General features: G+C 42.7%; 1 protein-coding gene across 2 annotated transcripts; it reads right to left on the bottom strand.

Annotated features, from left to right (window-relative positions):
- Positions 1–811: 811 nt before the first annotated feature.
- On the bottom strand, positions 812–11,041 carry LOC139285221 (ATP-binding cassette sub-family G member 4-like). Of its 2 annotated transcripts, XM_070905732.1 has the most exons (15): positions 10,991–11,041; positions 10,783–10,942; positions 7,303–7,420; positions 6,812–6,944; positions 6,507–6,557; positions 5,679–5,824; positions 4,950–5,073; positions 4,638–4,752; positions 4,378–4,520; positions 3,878–3,976; positions 3,536–3,704; positions 3,278–3,378; positions 2,391–2,549; positions 2,180–2,298; positions 812–1,037 (listed from the first exon to the last, which is right to left on the bottom strand). In XM_070905732.1, exons 1-15 carry the CDS (start codon positions 11,039–11,041, stop codon positions 812–814), a joined length of 1,914 nt encoding a protein of 637 aa, XP_070761833.1. The 2 variants fall into 2 exon arrangements, with proteins under 2 accessions (XP_070761833.1, XP_070761832.1); XM_070905731.1 differs by having other exon boundaries at positions 10,783–11,041.
- Positions 11,042–19,890: the final 8,849 nt, after the last annotated feature.

Genomic DNA, 19,890 nt, shown 5'->3' on the forward strand with positions numbered 1-19,890 from the left:
AGATTTTAAAGATTATATTACGAAAGTACGAAAAAATACCAAATTTCGGTACACAATCATGATAAAGCTTAATTTACTATCATGTACATGTTAAAAAAATCTAGCTCATACAATGATTTGATATTCGCACACAGGAAGTTAGTGGTTTGGGACTCCAAACTGTCATTTGACAACAAAAATATAGAACAAAAACGATCTCAAGCTGCTTCCATCCAGTGTTTCAGGCGCAATACACCACACGTATTCTCCAGTGCAACCATTTGTCCTTAGGTTTTTTTTTTTTTGACCAATGGAGCAATGTAAACACTCTGTTTGTATTTGCTTTCTCGAGGGGGCAGTTTTATGGACCAAAGTCCTAACACTCCAACGCTGAAACAATGGCAGCACACAGTGTAGAATAAATATGCATGTCCACTTTAATAAGTGCTACTGCATCACATCTGCCTTGTTCTCAAAGGCGGATGGAAAATGAAATGTACAGTACATGTTTGCTGAATGTGGCTCAGTCTCTGTGCCCTCCTCACTGCTGATCTGGCTTTGCGTGCAGGAGTTAAGTCCTGATGTCTGAGGTAAAACAGGTATATGCTGATTTATAAGATGACTCTCCGTTGCTCTGCGTCGTCAGTCACTGCCCTCCACAGTTGTTGGCAGTAGAACAAATCAGAATTTATGTTCTGTCCGTTTAGCAGCAATGCGTACAATGAAAGGAAACAAATTCCCACATGAGATAGGTTGTTTTCTGTGCACAGAAAAGAGACCAGGAATGACATTAGGGAGGGCCTTGAGATTTGGAAGATGAGCCAAGCAAAACCTATCGCTCGGACTTGACCTTGTAGCGGAGGACAAGGTAGGTGGCCAGCCGTAGGATGATGAAGAAAATGCCCAGGACAATGAAATCTATGTAGAGCTTTGCGTCTTCCACATCCAATAACTGCAGAACCTCTTCAGGCTGTTGGAACTTACACACCTTCCCTGGACACTCCAGCTCTGAGCGGTTCATCCCGTAGATGGACAGGATCACCCCTTCAAAGCCATACCTATGGGCGAGACACAAACACTGAGACAAATTCGCATTTGCAAATAGCTAAGTAAGTCATCTCTTTATTCTGAGTCAAAACTCTTCTTCAGCTCTACTAATAGCTCATCTAGGCTACAATGTTCACAGTAGTCCATAATATGAAAGTTTTGGATGGAAGAAACAACATGCGGATGATTTTGGTAGAGTTCGAGTTAGTAATGAGGTTAAAAACGTAAAGTTTGTCCTAAAATTTGGTAAAAAGTAAGGTCAGTAAAAATCAGTGCTCCAGCTAATAACATGGCAATCTGGTTATTAGATTAGAAAGCTGAAGGTGGGCCTTGAAAAAAGGGGTCGCAGAGTGTCTAAAACGGAAAGGGGTCATCTTCTGGGGAACATGGACTTGTCCTTGTGTTCAAGTGAATATTCACAGAACATTTCATGGATGTCCAGCCATTAGTTTTTGACTTAGCTTTTTACGGGCCACAATGTTTGTCAAGAGGAACATTTTGAAATGATAGTGGTTCTATGTAAATGTCAAGAGTGTTACAGAACTACTTAGAAATCAATCACCGAATATCCATGCCAAGTTTTATACCAATGTGCGCTGAAGTTGTTAAAGGACAATTTTGGTTTATTACAAGCTACTTATTTTATAAGTATAGTCAGTATAGAATAGAATATAGTATAGAATATGACTTGGAAAAAGTAAGAGAAATGTTCTTGCATGAGGCTCGTTGTTATATTGGTGTATTTATGGTAAAGTTCAGTATTGCTGTAGCCAGCCCTCGAGCAACGTTTCATTTGTCTTTCCCAATTCAGAAAGATGAATGAAAGTGTAAACCGCCTCTGAAACGGAGAACTGCCAGTCCGTAACAACAGTTCCTTGTAGCACAGGAAAACTGTGAGCGCTCACAGCTATGGTAAATACTGTCTACTGTAAACACCAGTAAGTTGATGGACTTTTACAACGGACAGATTAAGTAATAGTTGCTGCTGCATTCCCAGATCTAAAAACTGAACTTGGTGAGAGTAGAAATGATGGCCAAATCTTAAAGAAATAAGACCCAGGATGTACTAAATGTATATATGATATTTTGCTCTGGACAGACCGTCATGCTTATGGCCCACTGCAAATGCATTAAAAAAAATACTGGTACACACCTGACATAAGACACGTAGGAGCTCCACTGCAGATACTTGGGGATCGTGTCGAAGTTCACAAAGAACCCAGAGAAGAGCAACACTGGGATAGCTGTGACAGGTCCAACAAATGTGGCTACCTGTGTAAGGATGCAGAGGACGTATTCGGGTTTTATATGTATAACATGAGCCAAGCCATATATTTACATTTAACAACGCAAACCTGGAGTACCTGTAGTGAGGTGGAGGCGGCCCCAACGAGCAGGCCCAGGGACTGGGCTACCAGGGCAGTGCAGGTGGACAGGGCTATGAAGAGTAGGTAGCGGCTGGCCTCGGGAGGCTGCTCTGTCATCCAGTACACTATGCTGCAGTACATGATGGGGCAGATCACCTAAAAGAACACCTTCATTAACCTTTATTTAATGAGGGAACAGCTCACCTCCAAACAAAAGTTTTGTTTATCTAATTTACCCTCACGCGGATGTCAGTTGAAACTGTACTGAAGCTGGTGCTACGACAACACACACACACACAGAGTTAGGCCCTGAGCTTATAAATGAGGGCTGAGAGAGCCACATCACATATATATATATATATATATATATATATATATATATATATGATGTGGCTACGCGCAGCACCACACTGAATGTGACATTGGACAACCAGCCAAATCCTGTCCTTTAGCCAAGGAGTCTAATTTTAGTTTTGTTGGCACTCACTTTGGGAACCACTGAGCTAGTAAAAGAATTTAGATTTTGATGCCATTATTGACACTTAAATTGTTGGGTTAGGTAACTTTGGGGTTAACTGTTCCTTCAAAGTTAGCAACAACAAAATTCAGATGATCTTACTCAAGTGCTCTTTTCAAACAGTAAATTCGTAATCCAATTTATCTGCCTGAGGAAAATTCGCTTAAAGGGTAATTCCAGCAATTTTAAAACCCAAGCCCTATTTTTTTTTTTTACAAATTTTGGTTTTTTAATCGGTCCAGTAGATTGTAGCCGTGAACAGGTTGCAATGGCTGCAACATAATCGCTGCGGGCTACTTCTGACAACATTGTGGAAAAGATCCAGGACGCCGAGCCCTCCCCTCCAACCCCAACATTGCCAGCTCACCTGGAATGGGATATCAGCCATGGTCTTGGCCAGGTAGTAGGCTTTCAGGCTGTACCAGTAGTTAAGATGTTCCCTCAGAAACACAGACATCTCCAGAGGAACTAACAGATCAGGTTCATAAAAAACGTTCACAAGACATCTGTCAATATCAATTCACAACATATGGGATTTTGAGATTTGACCTCCTTGATTGGCACAACAGTATCGACAAAAAAAAATCAAATGTAAATATGAGTCAATCCCCTCGATGAGACTCACAGGTTAACACGGTCGGCATGAGCGCTCCAAACATGAGGAAGAGCATAGAGAAGAAGAGGAACCCGGTGTTGTTAAAGACCTTGCTGGCATCATTGCCAATGTTCAGATAGAGCAAGCCTATTAACACACCTATGGCGATGTGGGACATCAGTCTGAGGTGGGTCAAAACCTGAGAACAGAACAAAAGCAGGAAAAAAATAAACATCCAGTCTCAGACTTGCATGGTTGTTTTCACTTTATTTTAAGAATACTTAATTAGCTACTAGACCTTTTCCTTGTGTTTGGAACCAGTACACAGCTAAAATACTTATGCAACATTTCTGAACAAATGCTGTCACCCACCTGGTCTCGACAGATAGTTATGAAGGTTCTCTTGAAGAGGATACAGAACTGTGTTAGTGTGCTTGTGGCAAAAGTGTGGCTCTCTACGTGTCCGGCCTCCTGGGGAAAATGGAAGCAGATAATCTCATAACACTGACAAATGTGTCTGTAATTATGTTCGGCATCATAAAAGTGCCGCACAATACGACATTCTGCCGGCAAAAATTAAGTGTGGGTTCTACCCCAACCTATTTTGCCCCCCAGAAACCAACCACTTCTTCCTCACTGGATACTACAATGGCTCCATGTTTGGTATAGGTCAGTAAGTTGGTGATAAGTAGATGATAAATACATTTATTTTCAAGGAATAGTTTTTGGGAAATAACACTGATTTGTTTTCTAGCCGAGAGTTAGATGAGAAGATTGATACTACTCTCATGTCTCAACTAGAAATACGAAGCTACAGCCAGGAGGCGGTCAGCTTAACTTAGACTGAAAACAGCACCACTTCTACTACGCACCATTGGGCTCTTTGTTGCACAGACTGACGGGCCGTTGTTATCACATTGGTTCTTCTTCTCCTCTAATGCACACATTCCACCTTGGACTGCCTCAAACAGCACAGGGTTCAAGTCTCCATACTCTCCTGATGCCACTTCAATGACTGAACCAGGGGCCAAAAGCAGAAAGACATAAAGACAATGAAGGAATTAGTGATGTTCCGGATCATCCTCAGCAAAGTGTAGCATATAGATGAATAAATGTGAAAAAGTGGACATACTGAAGTCTGCAGGGTTGTGGTAGGTAGGACAGTAAAGGCCCAGAGTCTTCAGATAGGGGATGAGGTAAGGGACTGTACCTTTGTAGATGCACTGTCCCTGACTAAGAATGTAAAGCTGTGGAAGAACAAAAGTATTCTAGGTTGACAAGCAAATGACCTTTCAAAAAGTTTGAAGACAGAAACTGTATTTTCTTTTCTTTTAACAGCCAGTGGTCTATGTAAGATACTGCAGTCCTGGCATGCGCCACAGCTTCTCGTAAAATAAATGTTCAGCCATCCATTCATGTCCTCATTCATTGACAGATTTTTTACCTTGTCAAACATCTCAAACAGTTTGGCGCTAGGTTGGTGGATCGTGCAGATGATGGTCCGTCCTCCCAACGCCAGAGAGCGCATAAGTGAGACCACCTGGTAGCATGACGCACTGTCTAAGCCACTGAATGGAGAGAGACAAACAGAATGGGACAAAATTAATGAGCAGCTGGGAAGTTACCTGAGGTAAGGACTAAGTACCGAGCTATTACGACAAAAAGCTCCGTTCATTGATTCATTTTGAATACCACTCACATGTCTAATCTGTACATAAACTGATGTGTGAAAACGTCAATTTTACCATTTTACGTACTCTCGGCCGAGACAAATGACTTCCCGTTTCTGTTGGTTGCCTGGCAACTTGTCCAGCACATAACTCCCTTGTAAAATGGCAAACTGTTGTTTGCACAGTTTGGTTTTTGTAAAGATTAAACAACATTATTATTTAGGGAGCTTTAGAGATGCTGGTAGGCGGATTTTGGTTACCTTTGGACAGAACCAGGCTAGCTGTTTCCAGCCTTTGTGCTAAGCTAAGCTAGGCAGCGACCGATGGTAGCTTCATATTTAGCGTACAGACATGTGAGTGGTGACACACCGTTACCTCCGGTTACACCAGCAGTAGCTTGTTGACTTAATATGGTGAGGGTCAAAGTATCTGATTTAACTGCATTTCAGACTATGAAAAGGTTCTAAATCTAACCGTCACACCCACATCAGCATCTGTCTCACCTGGTGGGCTCATCGAAGAACATGACCGGAGGATTGTTGACTAGTTCGAGGGCGATGGCCAGCCGTTTACACTGACCACCTGACAGCGAGCTTGTACGAGTGTGAGCACAGTCAAGGAGCCCTAAAGCAGTCAGAATTTCGTTCACCTGGACAGAGAAAGTCCGAGAGTGAGAGGAGAACCTGCCAGCTTGCAAACAGAAAGCCTTTCTTTTTACATTTGTACCCATAAACACTACGGCTTATAAGTGATGCAGACATAAACACAAACATTGCAGTTGTAACAATTACTCCCTAGGATATAATTAAATATATGGTAATTTAGTAGTTCAGAGTCATTAATAGTGATTAACAGCATGATACATTCACACAGAATCAGAACAGAAACAATTATGTTAGAAAATAAATAACAAAAATCAACTTTAAAGCTGCATTAGTAGAGTTTTTGGCCACGCGGGGGTCGGCGGAAACACAACATTGACATTATACATTTCTGGATTTCTGGGACATTACATGGTATTTATCTTTTCCCTATGTCCCATCAGCTCTTGATTGCCCTGCAGCCTACAAAGTCAAATATTTGACAACAGCTCAAAGAGTGAAGTGCGTATACCTGGAGAATTGTCCCTTTACCCAAATCGGGTACACTGGTGTGTCCACAGAGAGCGGGCATTCCTCCATATTAACTGTGATTGGCAAGTTAAGTCAAGATATGACTTTGGTGTGATTAAGGCCAGGATTCAGTATTCAAGAGGATGTATTATTGTTATTACCTTTTTTTTTTTTCCTGTGTACTTTAAGCTAGTAGATGTTTGCTTGTTGTTTGCTCACCAGTTTTTTCTTCACATCCATAGTTTCGTCCAGCTTTAAGTTGGCTGAAACCTGCAGCAAAGAGGAAGCAAATGCGTAAATAATCTTGCAATGCAGCAGGTATTTAAACTGGGGGAGCAAGTGGGTGGCAGTCTCAGGTCAGAAGCCCATCCCTGCAACTACCAACCTTTTCATTACGAGTTCAGACCGGACTTACACATACAAATGATATCATCATGAGCACAAAGTTTAAAAACAAAAGCACACTTTGAGGATGAGCTCAAATTTTATTGGCTGTGCTACGAGGCCCGTCAGCAACGGCTCACCATCATGGCCTCCCGTGCAGTGAGGTGCGGCAGCAGCATGTCTTCCTGCATGATGTAGCAGGACATTTTCCTGAATTTCCTCAGGTCCCTGGGTTTCCCATTTACCAGGATCTGACCCTTCATCCCTGTTTCCCTGGGCAGCAAGAAAACCACACACACACACACACACACACACACACACACACACACACACACACACTGGAAAGTTCAATGGGCTAGACAGACTATAGCGGAAGCAATAGACTGAAGACGTGATACACAAACACATGGGCTCCTACACCAGTTATGTAAAGCCTTCATTTCAGTATTGCAGTGTCTATACCTGTGATGAAATCTAATTTCTCCTAATTGTGCAGCTAACCTGCTTTCGGTGGTTTGTCCACAAGTAGCTTTTCTGGATGAGACTAAGCTACTTCGCCTCATGATATTGAGGACGTGATTACAACCCTTTTACTTAACTGTGAAATGGAGGGGAAGTTTGGCACTCTCACCTGTATCCAGCCAGAATGTTCATTAAGGTGGATTTCCCGGCCCCTGAGGGCCCCATGATTCCTATCAGCTCCCGACTGCAGAACCTCCCAGACAGGCACTTCAGTAAGGCTTTGAAACCTGGGAACAACAAAGGTGGAATGGCTTTATCAACAATAAGGGGGAGAGAATCACGTCATTCAACAAGACCTTACGTCAACATCACCACTCTCTGTCACTGTGTTAGCTTCTTGAAAGAGTAAACGTTACAATTCCAAATTATGAACACTCAAACATCTCAAAAATATCATTAAGTACAAACACAATGAGAATAACCTTTATCTATACAGTGCTTTTTAAAAAAATAAACCTGCAATGGGCTCTATGATGAAGAGTAAAAGTAAAGTCATCATAATGATAATGTTAACAGGTCGGACACTGGGATGAGAAAAAAACAATACAATGAACATCAAACATGACAACAAGGATACAAAATTAGCAAATGGATATACAGGGCCTTACAGAAAAAGTAATAATAATAGTTAATATAACACTGTTAAGAACACTAATAACAATACAATTTTGTATAGCTTTGAAAGGCAATTTGGTCAATTCACCAATTCCCTCTGCACCGGGGGAGGGTGTACAGACAGAGTGTATAGAAACAGTAGAGACAGTAGAGAGTGCTGCAACAAGGACGCGATCACTTACCAGCCTCACAGACACCCACCAACACTGCCCATTGTGTTCGATGGGCCGAGTTTCACCTTAACTGACTTTCGTAACTGCACCTTTAGTTCAGTCTTCATCGGTTGTAAATTACAATTCAAACTCTCAAAAAAAAAAAATCAACGTTATACATTATATACATTATTACTTATATATCACACCTGCTCTCCTGAAGGCCCATTGTGCACATTTATAATTCAGGCTACATACATTGCATGCTGGGATAAGCTGCTGCCACCCTGAACGGGATAATGGATGTTCAATTGTTGCTAAGTTGATTAAATATAACTAACACTGAGGTGTGTTTGGGATATGTCCCTATGTATAAGTTCCTATTTCTTGCTGACAAACGCATCAAAAAAGATCGGAACCTCGTGATTTTAAGTTGAACGGATTGTTTTCATTTGTATTTTTCTTTCAAAACTGGTTTTGATCATAAAAATAAGCGTGTACTCATATACCCTCATCATGTCTATATCTATATGTAGCTACAAGCTATACATTTTCTGCTGTCATCCTGGCTCTCGGCTATGTTTTGGTTGAACTCGTATGGACTTGTGAGACTTGTGAGACTTGTTAGACTACATTTGTCTCACGGCTATGATGAGATTTGAGCTCAGAGTTCAATGTCATATTTGTCACGTTTCCAAGACATTACTTTGCTCTGAGGGTATGTTAATGGTGCTAAGAGTGTTCAGGCATGCCTTTATTGCACCTCAGGATATATTTTGTATTTCGCAAAAGGAGGGTAATTTAGTAGGTTGTGATTATTGCATATTCTTAAATTGGATTATATGACTAGTTCAACCAGACATGCTTTTATTTGTGCTAAAATACAACAGATATCTTCTGTTAGTTACATGCATGTATGGATTAAAATATACCTTCGAGGTACAGTAAATGTATGATGCTGAAACACACACACACACACACACACACACACACACACACACACACACACACAAACACAAGTTGGATATACTGATTGATCAAAGGAGTCAGAACTATTCAAAACCACAGCCAGGGTACTATTGCTGAGAAGCTTAATTTACACACTGCTGTGTGACACATTCTGAACCGTGGCTGCTCAAACACACACTCAAAGGGGGTTTTCTAAGGAGCCGTACTGTGTAACTATTGAAACAACACTTCAAACTAGTTCAAACACATGAAATGAAATCTTAGACCCAGCATATCAATACAAAGTGAAATGTATTTGCGTTTCGTCTTTTCTTCAAAGCTTGAGAGGAATTTACTTTTTTGTCTCCTGGCACACACCCTTCACTTCTCCTCTCCTCTGTCCTTCGGCTCACCAGGTGAGCTACATTATTGATGATCTAAACTGTCTCAGGCGAGGCAGCACTTACTGGAAACCTCAGACGATATACTCAAACACACGCACACACACACACACACACACACACACACACACAGCATACGCAAAACATCCGAGTCAGGGATAGAGACCGGCTGGTTCACAGCATCTAACTCACATTCATGGTCTTTCACATCAGCTTGTGCACGTTTCAGGTGTCCAAACACTGTCCCTTTGCACTTTTGGGAGAAATGGAAAACATTACACCACTCTAAATGCTACGACTGAAACAGTAACTATTTGCTATCAGGCCAAAAATCTCACTTTTACACAAAAAAATGTGTTGTTTCAACAACAACAAACCCTCGAGCTGGACTGTAATGTGTAATGAGCCACCATTGTTACTGACTGAGATTGCTGAAAGTGGTTTTCACTTTGGCCGTTACTTCCTGGTTAAAGGATAAATAAAAGCAGGGCGTGGACATGTGGTTGCTGAGCTATTTACTGTATTAAAAAAATGCGTCTAAAGGCCTGAACCGAGTGAAACATTTACTGATAATGTGTACTTGTGTGTGTTTGAACATTGTTGTGAATACTTAAAACGAACAAACGACATACTAAAAAAGTAAATGACTTCGATCTGTATTGATTCAAATACACACAATGGCAGTACGTGAATTGCGACTGCATTTGTGTATTACAGTCTGTGACTGCACTCTGCAGTGTCCATTGATCCTTTGTGTGAAATCAATGGACACTGATGGATCCCGGGGAGCCCTGCCCCCTCTTCTCTTCTCTCTGTCTCTTATGTGGGGAAATGATCCTGACAAGAGCGATCAATACCGCTCATGGTTTGCTACAGCAACTGTAAGCACCGGTTCAGCACTCACCGCCAGAGGCCTCAGTCAGTCAGCCATGTGCCGCCGGCTTAGTTTACTGATAAGATGAGAGGGGGCGAAATATGTCCAGTAAGTAGATTTTTCTCACTCAGACTGACACTTGCAGGAGAACAGAGCTAGTGCAAGGCCAAACGGAGGTGAGTTATTTACCTCGCTGTAGCTGCTGGGCCGGACAGAAGCAACAGAGCAAGACCGGCACGAAGCTAGCAGTTCTTATCCCCGACAACTTCTGCCAGACGTCGGCGTCCTAAAAGCCACTGAGTGGAACTGAGTTTGACGCTGGTATACACCGGAACGGTTGTGAATCCCAGCTGACTGCAGATGCCGTTATACGAAAAGGAAAACAACTTCTCACGGCTAGCATGTGAACCTACACGTGAACCTACAATGCTCAGACAAAGGAAATCACCTGAATAAATGAACAGAGAAACACAGCGAATACAGATGCTTCCGTTCAGGTCGTGAGGGCGCAACTGGACGTCTGTGGGAGATTTTGAAGCGCTCTCCACCGCCATCATCAAAGCACCACATGTCTTGGAGAATTAAAAAAAAAAGCTTACCTCTCCTCCTCCAGCATGGTCCCTCCTGGATGGTGTAGGAAAGGTCGATGAACTCCAGGTCCACGGCTGAGCGTTTGGGTAGGTGGGAGAAACGCTGTGCTTCGGTGATCTGGTTCTCAATCTTCTTCAGGTGGGTCAGCATGGATGCGTCCTGCTGCTGCTGCGGAGGCTGCTGTTGAGGCTGGCCCCCTCCATTACACATGATGGCCTCCTCCATGGGGATACTCACAGACTCAGGTTCCAACGCCTTATTGTCCATACCAGCTCTCAGTCTGCGGAGGGTTCGGGTAGAAGGGAGAGGGAAAGCAAAAAGAAGGGCAGCAGTCAGCGTTTCTAAGGTAGTGTGCAGATCATGAATGAGTGTGGCAGTTATTTGGAGCGATCGTGAGGAGTAACGTTTGCTTTTGAAGGCAATAAACAAGTACAAGGAAAGAAGAAAGAAGAATATCCAGTGGGAGACGTGCCAAGACAAACACAAACACAGCTTGGACCTTTTGGATTTGGATTGTTAATAATATGTCTATGTAATACATGTTTTACAGCACCACACTACAATATGAGGCTGGCATTTTTTCTCCCCACGTCCTCAGCTGGAGAATCCAGCGTTGGCATGAAAGGAAGGCCAAAACACTGAGGAAAGGATAGGTCTTCAAATATATCTGCTTTGGCGGTGGCGGCGTGTCTTTACTACCAACAGAGCATGACCGCTATATGCATGCTAACATGGAAATAACATACGCAACATACAGAACTTGTGAGGCTCAGTATGTCGTTCAGCTCTCGGAGACGATCTGTGATACAAGAGCAGGCCTGAGCTCAAGAGCCGGCAACCCAGACTTCACGAGAAAAAAGGCGCCTTCGGCATTTCATCTCTATAAGTGCACGTGTATAGACAGTTCACGATGCGGCGGAAAGAATGTTAAAAGGAAAACGCAAATGAACCACATAATTATGACGTGATTTATTGTTGCCAACAGGTAAAAGTGGGTAAAGTGAGGTGAGTGCGAGACCTCCAATCAAACGCTGAGGACGCATTGATGAAGACACAGTGTGTTAGCAACTAGAAGAATTGATTTTAAACCAAGCAATGACTGAAGTGCAGATGGTCAGCTTGAATTTGATGTGGCGTGGCACTTATCCAAACTGAAAGAACCACTTTTGGATGGATTGCCATGACATTTGGCGCAGACCTTCATTTTTTCCCCTCGATTGTAATAACTTCGGCGATCTCATCTATGTCCAAATTTCAATGTGTTTATGGCCAAATGTTTTTTTTTTAAGGAGAAGAAGAGGCTACACCAGATACAACGCATAAAGCAGCCAGGTGGAAGAGACAGAGTGCTGAGCGTCTGCATAGTGCTGACAATGCAGAGACGGCGGTGAGTAACAGCGCGTCTCAGTGGGCTGCGTGTGTGTGTGTGTGTGTGTGTGTGTGACAGAGAGAGAGAGAGAGAGCGAGAGAAAATGTGTGTCTGAGTAGAAGCCCATTCCCTGATCAGCACAGACAGCTCACTTAAATCTATAAATAATGCTCTATAAATAAAGCTGCCTCATAATGAAGACGTTTGCAGTCAGGCCTCCGATAGGTGTGAACAAATCAACCATGTCTCATGGAAACACAATCCAGTGAGTTTCTGCCTGGATCCCGTTCACTGGCAAGGATTTTTAGTCTAGGTCATATGTGTCAAACTCAAGGCCCGCGGGCCAAATGTGGCCCGCCACGTCATTTTATGTGGCCCGCGAGAGCTTAAAAGGTCTGAGTGTCTAAAAATAAATAGGTCAAAAGAGTGCTTTGACCAAAAACTACATTTCCCACAATGCCTGTGTTTTTTCAGAGTTATTTATTATGTTATTTTTCTTCATTCACTTGGATAGTTTGATCCATGATTGATGGAGTTATGTGGGTTTCATAAGCTGACAAATTAAAAGGATTTATGTTATAACAGAGCAACAAACAAACATATTTTTTCTATGCAACTGCAATGTTTGTGACTTGAATAAGTAATAAATTCAGAGTTATTTAACATTAAGGAGTAGTTACATTTATTTTACATTACATTCGATTACATTTAGTTACATTTATAAGTTACATCTGGCCCTTTGAGGACAGTCATTACGCTGATGTGGCCCTCGGTGAAAATGAGTTCGACACCCCTGGTCTAGGTATATATGGTAGTGTGGTGTTCTTATACTGCAGGGCTGCCTGGTTGTGTGTTTTGTGTTGCAGATGTCATCATCAGCTATTGGGATGTTTTTCGCGAGACTCCATCAGACTTGCTTTCGGATGGCTGCACAAAGGAGCGGTTGTCGAAAATTGCCGACCTCGCCGAAAAGGCTCAAGGACGCTGCTAAGTCCATTTCAAACGCCAACTTGTATGAGGTGAACGCGTTGCCGCTGGGTACAGCTGTGGGCGCTCCTGGGGTGTCTTTGCCGTCGCCGTCAGAGAGCAGGTCTGTCCTTTGAACAGCAGAAGGAGTTACGGTTGCCGCAGACGGAACATGAAAAGCTAAATCATCGGGGGTTGAAGATGATAAGGAACTGACTTTGGAAAACATGGAGTGTGAGGCAGAGCAGGCTGCGATCGCTTTGGAGCGTGATGAATTAAGTTTGCTCGGAGAAGGTAGGCCGAGCTAGGTGGAGTTGATCGCGCCTCTTCAGGTTTTGATCTGGTAATTGACCTGGTAATTTGCAGCTGGTTTCCGAGGTTCAATGAAAGGGACCCTGAAAAGAGTCACGTGTGAACTGATTTCTCGTTGTCTGCTTCAGGACCGGTAACGGAGCGGCGGTCAGATCCCTCCGTTAAGGAGCTGCTGGAGATTGCACATGGCTATTTCCTTCACAATGGTCTGCTGGTAAGGAAATGGGTGCCTTGGTTGGTGTGGGAAACTCAATTTTCCAAATTGTAGTTACCAGCCAAATTTCCTAACTTGGTTTTGCAGTGGTCTCATGACCAGTCAGGGCATATGGGTGGTCCAGAAGACACGTGACTGTATTTTATGGTACTTCTTTTGACCTCGGGTAAAAAAGGATGCATCAAAATACAAACCATGTTATTAAGCCTGCCCCACTGCACCCACCACCTGCCACTGGTGAACCGTTTGAACTGTGTTGCCTCCTTCTAGGTCAGGAGCAAAGTGTCTTTTGACAGTCTTGTGTCAGGCCACCAGATATCCAGCTGCATATCCCCCGCAGTCAATAACAACCAGGTCTGTTATTTTCATCTTTGGCAATTCCAGGGTTGTTCAAAGTGTTCAAGGGTCTATAACTATTCCTCCCACATGTCGGCACGGGTGTTAAAACAACTTTGGGTGACGCACTCTCAGTTGTCCGCCTATCATGCACAAAGTCAGCCCTGACACAGTTAGTGTTTGCACATCATCTGATCGTGGTCATTTGGTCAGTGTTGAGGGACAACTAAAGAACCTGATTGACTGTGTAAATGGTTTCAGGTGTAGGCTGTATGTTGCAGGAGAATTGGCAAGGGAGAAAACTGGCTAGAGCCCGAGAGAAAATGAAGCACATTTATAACAGACGGGCTGGGCGGCACCAATTCTGTCCTGGCGATCAAGGTCACCATTTCAGGCCAGGTTCACAGGTCCTCACACACGGAGAACTATGTCATTTCTACTCCAGGACGAAGGAACCTGTAGTTCAGAGTGTGTCCAGCCTGTCGCGCATTCGAACATTGTGGTGGATTCCCCCTCTCAGACAGTGGCAGTGACGGAGAGGGAAGAGTCTCACATTTGTCTATATTTGAGTTTCCTAAACATAACCATAAGAACATGAATCCTACATGAGTTGCGAGGAGGGGATACTGAAAGAAAATCTAATTAAATACAGTGAACATTTTGCACATACAGCCCTTTTGCAGGGAGATTTTATGGCTATATATATACAGTGCTTAACAAATGTATTAGCCCACCACCCAGTGTAAGGTGTTTGCCACCGCTGGCCTACATGAACAGTATTGCTGATGACCAAAATATTTGATGTTTCTGTAATGGTTAATCCACCAGTATGTGCAAGCCAAGCTCTTTAATCAAAATGATATATTTAATGCTGAAATAGAATTATTGTTGTTATCCATGAATTCTCAAATTTACTGTTTTACAAAAAAGCAGAAAAATATAGTAAAGCACATCATTCTTATCTTATTCAAATCACAGTTATTTACTTGCATTCCTGAACAGAAACATTTGTTTTAGTGGTTGCGAGAATGCAAGCTGTCATCAGGGCCAAAGGAGGTCATACAGAATATTAAGATTTTTGGCTAATATATGTGAATAAGGACTATTTAGTTGTTCCAGTTTGTTATTTGCCTAATAAATAACAATAAAGTTTTTAGTAACAAGTTTTTGACAGATTTCTAAAATATTTGTGTTTTCTCATTTTTATGACAGGTGGTGTAATAAATTGAAGCACTGTATATATATATATATAGATAGATAGATAGATCGATATATCCTATCTCCTATCTTCATATATGCTTACTGAAGATGCTTCGTCGATGAAGTGCAATATAAAGTTATACACTTCCAATTTGTCTCTCCTCATTTAAATGTTTTGCAGTCACTGACCGATTAATCGCTTAAGGGATTTATCGAACAGAAATGCCCAAAAATGTGGTGGTTCCAGCGTCTTCAGTGTGAGGATATCATAGTCAACTGAATATCTTTGGGTTCTGGACTCTTGATCGAACAAAATTTGAAAAAGTCACCATGGACTCTGGCAAAGTGTGATGGACATAGACCAAAAGATTAATCAAGAAAATATTGACAGATTAATCAATGATGACCTACTATATATATATATATATATTTATATATATATGCACTGTTTATAGCCACCTACCTGCAACAGAGTTATCACACCATGATTGTTTCTGTGACTTTAGTGGTCTGGAAAAAAATCACACCATCACACACATGAGCTGATAAGCATCATCTTCAGGGGACCTCCAGTGCAAACAGCCACTGATTTGGTCAGTGACACAGATGATTCAGTACGCTCAGTTCAGCTTGAAGAACCGGTGTTAAAGATGTGTTTGCACATGTTCTGTACAACACCTCTGCTGGTCATTAATCCAGCTTCAATGGAAATGTATATACGTGTCCTGGGAAAAGACAGTTTAGGTATGACCAACGTCAGACAAAATCCATTTCCATTGTCCAGGCGGGACTTTAAGCAGCAGAAATATGCAACCTCCCCTGTGATCGCGAGGTGATTAATGATCATCGAAATGGAGATACGTCTAAGCTACTTTGTTCAGCGCAGACCACTGTAAAAACGGTTCCCAAGTCTGAGGTGGTACAGTAATTTGTCCTTTTTGAGACAGAGGTCTCATTTAATCACTCATGGGGTTCTTAATCCCCTTGGGGATTAAAATCAACTTTCTTTTCTACCCTTGATCTGCTAGGAGCCGGAGGGGGCTGGAGTTACTGGCTTGGGAAAAAATTCTGCAGACTCAGGTACACTACCAAGCACCAAGCCAAAGTTAATGTATGGGAATTGACTGCTCCTTCACTTGCCCCCCAGATCACACTTCCACGCAGACACATTTCACTGACAGCCAAGGAGAGAGAAGCCAAAGAAAAGTCTTTTCTGGGTGTCAAATGGTCCTGATAAGAAGGAGGCAGGGAAATGGAGAGACACGTTACGCATGCCAGCATGTCACGAGTCAACCTGGATGGGCCTGCGCTGCTCTGGACGAGAGGGACGGTCCAAAGAGGGGAGAGAGGAGAGGCAAAGAACTCAGTGACCTGGGATCCTACCGCTTCAGATTATCTACAGTTCATCCCTGTTACACCTGTTGTCTGACTCTAAGACTTGATGCCCAAATGCAGCTGGATTAAAGGCCCATTAGAATCAAATAAAAGCGGGTCAGTTCCACAGCTAAATGGAAACATCAAAGTGATGATACAAAACCGAGCCAAGTACCCGCTTTAACCGGAATGAACCCAGAACAAAAGTCCGACCTACAGATGTGTACCATAGGTTCTCTGAAAGTAAGAGCACACATACCCTGTCGTGTGCTTATGCGCTCTGGCTTTCAGCACTTAATAATGCTACGAAATAAAGCTTAAGCAAGCACCCACTTTCATTCAGGCTTTTCACACTTGGCATCTCTGAGCCCTGGTCTAATCCGTCCTACCTGGCATTCTCATGGTGACCGCAAGATGTCAAGAAGCCACTGCCGACTCTCTCTTCATATTTAGCGTTTAGCCCAGGAAACGAGAACGGTATAGATGTTTCCATCTAACTCTCGGCAAAAAAGCTGAATCTGGAAATGCACATATTTCTCTGTTTTGCCCTCCGTCCACACTGACCCGTAAAACCGAGTGGATACATTCTAAAATGCCAACTTTGTGTTTCAGCGTGGACAAGGAAAACAGAGCTCCCGTGACATTCTGTTAAGTCAAGTAAGACACAGTCGAGGGTTATGTGGCCGTAGTAAAGTTAGGAACCCTCTCTGTGATAACTCGTCTTAAAAGTTACACATCACAGGTTCAGTCATTAATCTGTATTTATCTTTGCAACCAGAAAATAAAAAGTGACTTGTCTGTCGCTGTCCAGACCCTGGGTCAAAGATTTATACTTGAAAATGATGGTCCATAGTTGCCATGTATTTAAGGCTAAAAGGGCGTGACGACTTCTCGAGATGTTATTTGATGATGAATACTTTAAGATTAGGTTAGCACTGCTCTGCAGGAGCTAACAGTGCCACTGGGGATATCCCATATCCTATGCAGTAAGTGTGAAATGACGAATAAAGTAGGATCTGACTAGGATTGCCTTTAACGGAGCTGTGAACCCTGGGAAAACTGGGGTCTTAGCACAGGGCTAAGAGTGTGGAGCTACTATGAAAGGCCAATAAAGCCAAAAAAAAACAACTGTCTTTTGAAGTCACCAACATTTTATGTTCAAAGTAAAAATTCTCCCTTCACTGTTTCAGAACCAGCTATTGATACCAACGAGCACGTGCTCTCCTGGGTGGAATGTTTCTGGGTCACTCTGGGAAAATGTAGATGAGGGATAGAGACATGATGACGGCACAGAGACATGACGTTCAGCGGTGGACAGTTGCTGCTGCATTTCCTTCACTACGTTTACAGATCACTTGGTCCACACGGTAATGTCATTTCCTTTGGATTGTAGTGTTTTAGTAACCCTAACCCTTTCCCTGAAGTGTTCAGCCGTGAGAGTATATGACCCCTGATGCTATCCGGCTACTTTCAATCATTCCAAACAAAGCAGAATCGTAAAAAAAGGGCTTCACTCTTTTTGCGCAGGAGGAGGGCCGTCCGCAGTTTAATAGCAATATTCATCCTCACAGAAAGTCACCTTCAGTAGAGATTTTGAACCCGAATTGCTGTCGGGCATCGACATGCATCTGAAAATTGTTTGTTTTTTTAATCAGCGCTCCGTGAGTTGGAAACACGGGTCGACGTCTCTTCCACACTCTGATCGCACTTGCTGCACTGCAAAAGAGGCCTGAAAATCCCACTTAAATGAACACAAACAAAGAATTGTTCTCTTAATTCATGCTGTATGACCCTTTGAATGGTAACTTTTGCCCAGCGAGAGGGGGGGAAAAAAAGTGAGCAGAATCTCCTTTATTTGCGCCTGTATATGGGTGAAATGTATGATTTTCAGACCCGTTTAACCATGAAACGAAAGTGGAAAAAAAGAGCAACTGATAAAGACGGATTTACAACACATTAATTGCCGCAGTTATTTCAAAGCCAGGAGTCAATTAAATAATCCAGACTTCTACCGAACTGCCACTTCAAACTGACTATGTGTGAGCTTTTAAACGCTGCAATATTATATCTTTACTACTCTCTACTTTTAAAGGTGATACCACTGAGTTGATGGACTATAACTGCAGTTACTGTCTTTCACAATAGCAGCTGCCATCTCCGAAAGGTGCCGCAGCTCCTCGTCTTTGTGGGACGACTCAATTGTGGTCTGGTAAAAAAAAAAAAAATTTGTTTAGTAAGAGCTGGCTATGTGTGTCCTACTGGCAGGTATGCTGGGTTGAAGCTGAGGTCCTAAGCAGAGACAATGCTAGTGGGGGCTGTCCTGATCACCTGAAGCAGCTTGAACCCCTGACCTCATTATTTCTCCTCAGGTACCCGAATGAAAAAAAAAAAGCAATTGAACACGTGCACTCCCTTTTCCCCAGTAACTGTGTACAGTTCCAACCACATGCTTTCCATATGTCGGTTTATAATGTTTGCCGTTTAGCGTCATTTGCGGCAATATGTTTAATACTGGCTGCGGACCACATTTCCCCTCCAGGGCCAATAAAGTATTATATTACAAAAATATTAATTATGCATTATACTTTTGGCTGTGTTCTGCTTTATACATATCAAAACGCAGTGAATTCCTACTGTCACAAACAATATGGCGGAGCTCCCGTCCACACAACCGTACATAAATGAAAATGTATGCTCTGTGCAGGCTGAAGGCAGGTGTAATGAGTACCTCTAAACAGACCCAAGGATGGCTCGCAGACTGCTGTGAGTACTGTATGCACTGCAAGAATTAGAGCTGTTGTGTCAGCTGAATGCGAACGTTTAGTTAACACGACCGCACGCAGAAAAGAGGTAGAACAGCCAGCCGCACATGGCTGCTGCAGCCTCTTTAACCCTCAGATACTGTCGGATTGTTCTGCCAGTGAGCAGCAGCCTCCTTCCTAAGACTGGCGGCTTTTACATAACGAACTGAGCGTAAGGATATTAAGATCAGACCCAGGGAAGTACGTTAACAGTGCTGGTCTCCCATGACTTTGTAAGAATAAGAGCTAATTCACTGCAGAGGCTTTGACAGAGAAAAAAAAAAAGAAAAAGAAAAACCAAAACCCCTAAAAGCTTGTGTACATTCTTAGTCAAAGCTACGGCGTACTGAGGCTCCGTGAACAGCACTTTTTATTCATGAGACAGAAGTTGAAGCAGAGGGGGGGGGGGGGGTCGTCGTTGCTGTGAAATTTCAAAGAGAAAACTGTCCCATCTGAACAGTCACAGTAATAAGTGATACAGTGATCTACTACACTACTGCATGCTTATCATTACAAGGCAAATAATAGCTAACGTGTGTGTATT

Source organism: Enoplosus armatus, chromosome 5, assembly GCF_043641665.1.
Source record: "Enoplosus armatus isolate fEnoArm2 chromosome 5, fEnoArm2.hap1, whole genome shotgun sequence".
Lineage (NCBI taxonomy): Eukaryota > Metazoa > Chordata > Actinopteri > Centrarchiformes > Enoplosidae > Enoplosus > Enoplosus armatus.